Source organism: Echinops telfairi, unplaced genomic scaffold, assembly GCF_000313985.2.
Source record: "Echinops telfairi isolate 266 unplaced genomic scaffold, ASM31398v2 ScPeMD7_7468;HRSCAF=8506_0, whole genome shotgun sequence".
In the NCBI taxonomy this organism is placed as follows: domain Eukaryota; kingdom Metazoa; phylum Chordata; class Mammalia; order Afrosoricida; family Tenrecidae; genus Echinops; species Echinops telfairi.
This window is the reverse complement of record NW_022111369.1, coordinates 29,420,866-29,430,809: the sequence shown is the minus strand read 5'-3', so window position 1 is coordinate 29,430,809 and position 9,944 is coordinate 29,420,866. Positions and strand designations below refer to the sequence as shown.

The window sequence follows — 9,944 nt, the reverse complement described above, 5'->3', positions numbered from 1 at the left end:
TACCCTACCACACCACCAGGGCTCCTGCTGAGAAAGTCGGGGAGGGCCTCTGAGCAACCCCAGAGCTCCCTCCAGCAAGCAGGCAAGAGCAGAAAAGAGTTCCACTCACAATGATGGGTATGGTGTTCACTCGGCATAGGATCTGTTTGACCAGCCGGTAGCGGTCATAGAGTGGCTTCATCACCTGCCGTTCGTTCTTCGTTACCTGCAAGGCAAGAAGACGAGAACTGAGACAATGGCTCATGGTGTTCATTCTGTCGGCGGTCCAAGCAGACCCTGGGGCCTGGCGTTCCAGGAGAGGACGCAGATAATTCACCAAGCCTGGCCATTCTCACACCACTTATTTATTTATTTAAGCCGAAAGCATTATTTAGTCCATAAATACATAAAATAGCTACTTCGGTTTGAGGCAATCACTTCCTCAGCAATATCGTTTTCCCTAAAACAAAATCTGGATCTATCAGTTTCTCTCCTTACAATTCCTCTGGATTAGAATTCCAAGATTATTTACTATTTTCTTCAGGAAAGGGCAAAAGCATGCATTCCTGTTAGCCTCTTTATCCTCTGGCTCTGTGAACAATTAATGTACATGTCTGCCTCGTGAAATTATTGTGTATGAAGGATGACACTGGCAAATCGTAGGGATTCAGGGGCTATCTGTGCTGACAGAATTTTGAACTGTGGCAGAGGGTTCCACCGCTGTTACTGACCCGAAGGACCGAGTCTTTAGCCAGTGGGAAGAGAGCAAAGCGGACTCTCCGCAGCAGTAGTTACAGCCACGCCGAGACCTCAGCTGGCTAAACATCTTCGTGGTCTGCTGCGCCTCCTCTTCCTCAGTTCTAGAACTGGGTTCTAGAACCCAGTCAGTCTCAGCTACTTGCCTAGCTCCTTCTCCTGGTCTGATCTCTTCTTTTCACTCTTCTGGCAAATTTCAGGTCAAGAACCACTACCTGTTCTGAGCTGTCTTTCAACACCCCCTGCCCCGGCCCTGGGGTCACGACGGCATCCTGAACACACCTTGTAATTTCACTGGCACGTTTACCCTGGGCGATAACTATTTGTCGTCAGATTTGTCTATTCCTTTAGACTGCAAGCACCTTGAGAGCAGGAGTCTATGCTTTTGTATCCCTTCTAGTTATTTCAGGAGTCCTAGTGGACTAATACTTGTTCCGTGTTAGGCTGCTAACGATAAGGTCAGCAGTTTGAGACCACCAGCTGCTCCGCAGGAAAAAGATGAGGCTTTGTACTCCTGTAAAGCTCTCAGAAGCTCACAGAGGCGGTTCTACTCTGCCCTTTAGGGTTGCTATGCGTCGGCATCAACTCAATGCAGTGAGTTGAGTGACTGTATCAAGGAGCCTTGGTGGCATTGCGGATTATTCTTTGGGGAGCTAACCTCAAGGCTGGTAATTCGAACCCACCAGCTGCTCTGTGGGAGAATGGTGAGGCTTTCTGCTCTGATAAAGATTTATACTCTTGGAAAGCCACAGGGGCAATTAGCTCTTCCCTGTCCTACAGGGTCACTCTGAGTGGCTATTTCAGTGCTGATATCATGGGACTATCTCTGTGAGATGACTGGGTGGGTATGTAAAACATCAGCCTACCAGTTTCTGTTGACTTGACCCTGACTCATGGCAATCCCGCACAGGATAGAGTAGAACTACGCTCATGGACAGGTAGGCCTAATTCACAGGTATGCATCGATAGCCATATTCATTAACTGGGGGCTCAGATGAAGTATCTTTGCCCTAAGTTTGGTTTTTGTCTTCAGCAATTTATTTCCATTCCACACAGAATACTACAGAAGGTATAGGGGTAAACAAGGGCAAATTGCACTGGCTTTGACCAATTTCTTATGGGCCTTTTGGGGCTTCAACCCTGGAGGCAACTCTACGTTATGTATAAAGGGATGATCATTTGCTGCCTTTTGTATATATCTGCTACAGACTGATCAACTATACTACACTTCAAATACTCCACAATATATGGTAGGATACTGACATCATGCTAAGACAGTTTTGTGGTTTACCATCTATTGTTAACACTAATAACAACAACGTTATCTCTATGCCTATTACGTTATTACAATATTAATAGGCAGATAGTTTTCCACTCTTCTGTCTACATCAGAACTCTGGTCACATAGTGGGCTACTCACTGGGCGGCTAACCAAATGTCGTGTTTCAAACCCACTCCGCGGGATAAAGATGGGCTTCCTGCTCCTGCTGCCAGTTACAGTCGTGGAAACACACAGGGGCAGGGCGACCCTATCCTGTAGGGTCACTATGATGAGCTTAAAATTTATGTTTCTTTAAAAAAAAGGACTGTGATGGCTGGAAGAAAACCAATTATTTTATATGCAATGGATTAAGGATCTGAAGGAAAAAATATTGCGAATCAAATGCAGGGATTACTAATACATTCCCACCACCCTAAGTAAAATATAAAGGGCAGAACCACGTGTCGGTGTGAATGCCAAGCAACGGTAGCCTTTCCTTCCCTGCTGCTGGGGAGGGCGGGACGCCCAGGACAACCACTGACAGTGTTCAAGGAGGCTGACCATCTAACCTGTTAACTCCACTCATGTGTACCAAGTGTACACCAAACGAACTAGACCTATTCACTGAGACATGCATATGAATCTTGATTCCAGCCTTGCTTACCCCAAACTAGAAGCCATCAAAATCTCATCAATGGAATAGATGGGGTCTGTTCCCACAGTTGAGCACTACACCCATCATAGTGAGACTGAAGAAACCATGAATTTCTTCTATCCAGCACCATCGATTAATCTCATGCCAATCAATGCTGAATAAAATTAGCCCCGGACGTGAAAGCTTATATATTGTACAAATCCACTTAAAAAACATTAAAAAAATAAGCAAAACTAAGCTATAACTTTAGAAGTCTAAGTATCATTGCCTTTGAGTTAATTCTCACGCATCACAATCCTATAGAGCAAGGTAGAATTGCTCCATACAGTTTCCAAGGTTGCAATCTCTGGGGTAGCAGGAGACTGCCTCATCTTTGTTCTGTGGAGTGGCTGGTGGGTTTGAACTGCTGACCTTTCAGTGAGCAACTGAATACTTAACCGCTGAGCCACCAGGGCTCCTTAGAAATCAAAGTAGTGGTTTCTAATTTGACCCAGTGGTTTAGTGATTATGTTAGCCTGCTAACCACAAGGTCAGCAGTTCAAACCACCAGCTGTTCCATAGGACAAGGTTTTCTACTCCCTTAAAGAGTTACAGTCTCAGAAACTCACAGGGGGCAGTTCTACCCTGTCCTTTAGGTTCACGAGGAGTTGTAATCTACTCAACAGCAGTGGGGTGGAGGTAGGATGATAAATAGGCTGTAGGGGGCTTGAAGAGGATTGCTTCTTTTTATTTTTATTTGAAATGAACTTGTTTGTCACGACAGAGCCCATTTCGGTTTTACTTTTCCTTTTTTATTTTCCCCACTCAGACTGCTCTTTAGGTTAAAGGGATAAGGAAGAGGATTGCTTCTTGATCTGGGTGCACTAATATTTGTGAAAATTCATCAAGAAAATACATTTGGGGCGCTTTTCTGTATTTTCAAAAAGTTCATGGGGAAAGTACATTATGCTTTAATTCCATAAATGTTATAATTATTTTGAATATATCATTCAATAAAAGTTCACTGGTAGCTAGGAGTAAGTTTGAAGGATAGAAATCAAGTGGCTTGTACAATGTCAGATATAAAATGATAAAATTTGGAATGGGAACACACACACACAAAAAAATCTTTTTTTTTTTTAAACATTTTATTAGGGGCTCATACAACTGTTATCGCAATCCATACACACATCAATTGTGTAAAGTGCATTTGTACATCATTCTCAAAACATTTTCTCTCCACTTAAACCCCCGACATTAGGTCCTCATTTTTCCCCTCCCTCCCCACTCCCCTCTCCCTCCTGAGCCCTTGATAGTTTATAAATTGGTATTTTGTCATATCTTGCCCTGTCCCACGTCTACATGCTATATCTATTAAGCATATTGCAGACGGGATTAAGGCAGGTCCTAACTGTTGTCACATGATGTGGTGAAATACAATATGTAGTGAAATACGATATACATGACAGACAACAGATGGTTTATTTATTACCCAAGGAACTCTGACTTCTAATAATGACAACAGTAACAAGTCAGCATATCCTGACTGCGGGCCAGCATGCTAGTCTAACTCAGTGATTTGGCAGAAATGTTTCTGGAAGTTAGGAGGAAATTTAGCCAGTCAAGTTAACCAAAATAAGACAAACTTGACAGAAATAAATTTCCTTTCTAATATTTTGTCCAAAAGGAAGTTTTCTAATTCTAGTATTTGCTTGTTTGAGTTTTTGGCTATGGCACTAATATTTAACTTGACTGGGTGGATCACAACACATTGAGAAGAGGGGAAATCAGAAGACCTCATTGTGCTCCTGCAGAACGTGCACTAGACCACGAGGCAGTAGTTTGAACAGAACCAGGGTGATATTTCATGGTTTCAAATCAGGAAAGGTGGCATCAGGGTTGTATATTCTCACAATACGTATTCAACCTGTGGGCTGAGCAAATAACCTGAGGAGGGGGACTACCCGAAGAAGACCACGGCATCAGCTTTGGGACTCATGAGCATCCTGCAGTGTGCAGATGGGTAACGCAAATGTATTTGTTGACAGCAATGGAGGTTTAAGTATTTACTGATAAACATCAAAGACATTTGACATCTGGCCTTTATTATGGCTTTTAACGCAACTCACAGAAAACAAATGTCCCCACACTGTACCAATAAGCAACATCACCATAATAAACACAGAAAAGCAAAACTGTCAAGGATTTTAGTTTCCTTGGCTCCACCATTGTTGTTCTTAGGAGCAGCAATCAGGAAATCAAGCATTGTGAAAATCTATTGCAAAAGACCTCTCTAAAGTGTTACAAAGCAAAGATGTCATTTTTCACCCAAGCCATGCTATTTCCAATGCGCTGTACGCAAGAAGATGGACAACTGAAAGGGAAGACCGAAGAAGAACTGACCCCTCTGAATTGCAGAGTCGGCAAAGAACAGTGACTGCACCACGGCTTGCCCGAGGAATGAACAAATCTGTGTTGGAAGAAGTATAGCCAGAATGCTCTTTTGAAACAAGGATGGAAGGATTTCATCTCAAGTACTGTGGACGTGCCATTAGGAGGAACAAGTCTCTGTAGAAGGGCATCATGGTTGGTAGAGTAAGTCATAGAAAAAGAGGAAGCCCCTCAATGAGATGGGTTGACTATGTGGCTGCAACAATGGGCACAAGCATCAATAGTCAAGAGGATGGTGCAGGACTGGGTAATGATTCATTCATGGTATGCAGGGTTGCTATGGGTCAGAACCAACACCATGTCCTCTTACAGCAGCAGACTTACTATCTTGTTAGTTTCCAAGGTTTAAAACAAAGAAACATAAAACCATACTCACTGCCATCAAATCGATGCCAACTCATAGCGACACTATAGGACAGGGTAAAACTGACCTTGTGAGTTTCCAAGACTGTAACTTCCAGGAGCAGTGAATTATTGAATATGGTTCTTCTAGCCAGTCTCTAACTTTCCCTGCAGGTGTCAGGTAAAAGGGCAGGGGGAGATACTGATAGGATTCACCTGTAATTGCAAACAGGTTTCCTTGGAGTGGCATCTTGCTGTGTCTAAAATGAGCCCTCTGAGAAGCAAGAGGAAGGGCCTCGTTACCAGGCGCCAGGAATGAGTGCATTCTCTGGACCTGAGATCCTTATGCAGTGAACCTCCTGGATCCAGAGGACAGCTTTGATATCGGAGCAGCAGCAGCAGCAGCAGCAGAATCAGGAGCCAGAGCTTGGAACAGAGTGATGGACTGCCCAGCCCACAGAGCAGAGAAAGGTGAGTGCCTTTGTGCAGGAGGCTGGCGTGTGGAGCAGGATGCTTCTGGGCACTTACTTCAGGGAGCTGGGGTTTGCGGATCCCCAGCGCTTGAGCTGAATGCCTTTTGGTTAAGGTTTACAGTGAGTGGTATGCCTCTTTGGGCATTTTTCAGCAGACGTGAAACTTTGTCACATGTCCCTGGTAAACACCCCACTGAGCCTTTCTCACTGGCATAGCAATTCCTTAACTTCCTTAATAAACCCTTTGATCATGGTTTTGCCTGTGTGTTTTCGTGTAGTATTCATCGTAATGGCTATTATAGCCCAGAGAGACCAGGCAAAGAAGTACAAGAGAGATAATTATTAAGACAACTCAAACTTTTTATGGGAATAGAAAGCCTGTCGTTCTCCCAAGGAGCAGCTGGTGTTTTCGAACTGCTGACCTTGCAGTTAGCAGCACACCGTGTAACCAGGACACCACACATAACTATATCCCAAAAAGCACGCAACTCAAGAAGAACCCAGAAGCCCTCCTCTACATTTACTTTCAAGGGCACCATTCAAAGAAGGCCGTGCAGTGAAGAGCAGCAATTTGCTGTATTTCTCCCTATGGTGAGACCTTTGAATGTGATCCTTAAATGTTGCAAAGGACTCGCCATACTAATAACTAATCGACAATTACTCATGTGCCAGTGTCCACATAAGTGTTTCTGGTTTTTATACACATGTCAATCTGTCATAGGGTGCCTAAGTAAAGCAAGTGATCTTGTTAAAACAATGTGGCTGCTACACAGATAACTATTTGGCCTGTGCTTCTGAAAGTTTACATCAGATGATGCAGACTCAGCAAAAACCCTTGAGCCACGAGCTGGCTTCTCTGGGAAAACCAGGGTTTGCAACGATAGGTTAGTTCTGGAAGCACATCTTTCTCTTCTCTGTTTGCCCAAGTGCTATTTACAGTCCAGGGTCCATGATGGCACCACAGACTAGGCATGGAAAGGTCTCTCTTGGCTAACTACCAAGTGAACCCTGCTTTTCCTGAGAAGGCAGGAGCATCCTGTTCTGGGGACAGGCAGAGAATCTGACCTGGGCCCAATCATAAAAAAAACACTCACATTTCCTATTGCATTTTCTCCCTGCCCTCTGAGACGGTAGAGTCCGGAGACTCGGAAACCCACAGAGGCAGCTCTGTTCTGTCCTGAGGGCCTTGGTGAGTCAGAATCGAGTGGAGAGCAGGGAATTCTTGTGAGAAGCCCCGAGTCAGAGCGGAGCCCGTGGCAGCGGGAGTGGAGTGAGCTGCTGAGTGTGCAATGGCTCATGTCCTTGGATGTGGCTGCAAGGCTAAAGGTTTGAGTCTTTTCTGAAGCACCTTGAAAGAGACCCCTGCTGATCTACTTCCGAACCACGAGGAGCCACAGCGTGACCCCGACGCCCAGAGGGTCACCACAAGTGGGAACCAAGGCCGCAGTGCCCGGCGGCAGGGACAACTCCTAGTGCATGTCCCTCATGAGAAGGGTGTTTGAAAGCGGATGTTCTTTCTCCTGACTCAGCCGTTGAATAGTAAGCCTTGGTGGGCAGAACCTATCATTGTAACAGATGTAAAAACTATCATTTACTCTTCAATGCTCCACAGCCTCGCACCCCTCCTCCTCAGAACCAGACACGCAAGGCTGAAAGACCTTGGGAACTTTCAATAAGTTGGTAAGCACAGCCATACTCGAACTTAAATCTAAATCCTCAAGTCAAATCTACATATGATCCTCGGCGATCTGTTGTTTGGGATTAGCTGATGTATGTTCAGCCACGCCACTGTTTCTTATCAGGAAATAAAGGAGGCAGAGTTGCTGGGTATAAGAGGACAATAGTCACTAGGCTCCATCTCAGTTTATCTTCTCCTTCTGGCAGCTTTACGACTCAGAGGGACCCTTCTAGACATATATGCAAACATGTAATTATAGATGGTTTTATGCCAAGTCGGTCTGAAAAGGATGACTCCCTCGTGCAACGGAACAAACTGCTGTGTGGTCCACAGGCGCCATCCCCACGATCCATTGTGGACTGGACTGCTGTGACCCGTGGGTGTGCAGTGGCTGATTTTTGACTGAAGATTGCCAGACCTTTCTTCTTAGTGAAGCTCAGTCTGGGAACTCGGCTCGAACCTGTTCAGCCAGAACAGTCGCAAAAGCCTCCACCGTGAGTTGGGCGGGGGTTGTGCATGACGTGTGGGGGCTAGAATTGAGCCCTGATCTCCTGCATCGAAGGTGAGAATCCCACTGAAGAGCAAGCAAGCATTCTACAGTAACCTGAGTCGATGTGGACCCACAGCAACTCTATAGATGGGGCAGAACTGCCCCCAGAGGCTTTCTAAGTCCGCAGTCCTTTCAGAGGCAGACTGCCACAGCTTTCTCTTGAGGAGCAGCAGCTGGCAAACTGCTCACCTTTTGATGAGCAGCCAGGTGCTTAAACACTGCATCACCATGGCTCTTTCGCTCTGTACCATGATACGAAGAGAAACTATTGAAGTTGTCGGGGATTTCTGTTTCCTTGGGTCCACAAGGGACGCCCACAGACACAGCAGTCCAGAAATCCAACAGTGTACTGTCCTGGGCAAATGTGCTGCAGAAGACCTTGTTCAGGAGTCAAAAGCAGAGATGTCACTCCAACAGCTATAATCTGTCTGACCCAATCATGGTGTTTTCAGTCGCCTCGTGTGCATACAAAGGCCAGACAATGAATACCAAAAGGCGAGGAATTTAAGTGTTGGAATTGGTGTTGGAATTGCGGTGTTGGTATGTTGGTATGGACTGCTAGAAGTAAGGCCACATTTGCCTTGGATTAAGCAGAACACCAGGATATTACTTAGAAGCCAGGAGGGTAAGACTCCATCTTATGTACTTGGGCATGCTATCATGAGGGACCCATCCATAGGGAATGACATCATGCTTGGTAACTCAGAGGGTTAATGAAAAAGAGGAAGGTCTTCAATGAGATAAACTGATACAATGGCTGCAACAAGGGCTTAATCAAATAAACCAACAACTGTGAGGCTGGAGCAGGACTGGGCAGTTGTACTCATGGCAGGGTCGCCAGGAGTCTTAACCAAGTTGACCAGTGGTTCTCAACCTGTGGGTCGTGACCCCTTTGGGGGTCAAATGACCTTTTCACAGGGGTCGCCCAATTCATAACAGTAGCAAAATTACAGTTATGAAGTGGCAACGAACACGATTTTATAGTTGGGGGTCACCACACATGAGGAGCTGTCTTAAAGGGCCACGGCATCAGGAAGGTGGAGAACCTCTGCAATTGACAGTGCCTAATGGGCTGCTCACGGCAAGGTCAGCAGTCTGAAGCCACCACCTGCTCCTTTTGGGAGAAATTAAGACTCTTTCTATCAAGGTTTACATTCTGCAGAGCCCCAAGGGGCAGTTATACTCTGTCCTGTAGGATTGCTATGAGTCACAAGCGATGGAGGGCAGTGAAGCTGGGTCTGTGTTTTCAAACAACATCATATATTTGTTCGGTATGTGTGGGGAGCTCTGGGGGTACAGTGGGTTATGCATTGGGCTGATAACCAAGAGGCCGGCAGTTCCCACCCAACCCCTCTCTGAAGGAGAACAATGAGGCTGTCTGCTTCCGGGGAAGTACTACTCTGTCCTGGAGGGTTGCTGTCAACTCGGTGGCAGTGGCAGGGTTTGGTTTTAGGGTATGATGTTTTTAGGGTCACACAAGAACAGTTTCAGCAGAGATTCAGACTAGAATAGACTAGGAAAAAGAACGTGGCAATTTACTTCCAAAAATATTGGCCAGGGCAAACCTTACGAATAGCTGCGGAGCATTGTCGGATACAGCGATGGGAGACGAGCACTCAGAATATGGTTGGGAAAGAGTTGTGGATTCAAAAGAGAGTCGGTCTTAATGATTCGAATGGAGTAAAGCTTTCGGGACCTACATTTGCTGATGAAGCATGACTTAAAGTGAGAAGCAACAGCTGCAAAGATCCATTAAGGACTGGAACATGTATGAAGTATGAATCGAGGAAAAGTGGGAGTTGTGTAAAATGACCTAATGT

At 45.5% G+C, this 9,944-nt stretch overlaps 1 protein-coding gene across 4 annotated transcripts in view; it reads right to left on the bottom strand.

Annotated features, from left to right (window-relative positions):
• The window catches only part of FAM13A (family with sequence similarity 13 member A), a 302,687-nt gene that overhangs the window by 10,115 nt on the left and 282,628 nt on the right, over nucleotides 1-9,944 (bottom strand). For all 4 annotated transcript variants that reach the window (XM_045284117.1, XM_045284114.1, XM_045284115.1 and 1 more), the window contains one exon: nucleotides 110-205. In XM_045284117.1, the coding sequence (XP_045140052.1) occupies nucleotides 110-205 (96 nt within the window). The remainder of the gene's footprint in view (nucleotides 1-109; nucleotides 206-9,944) is intronic.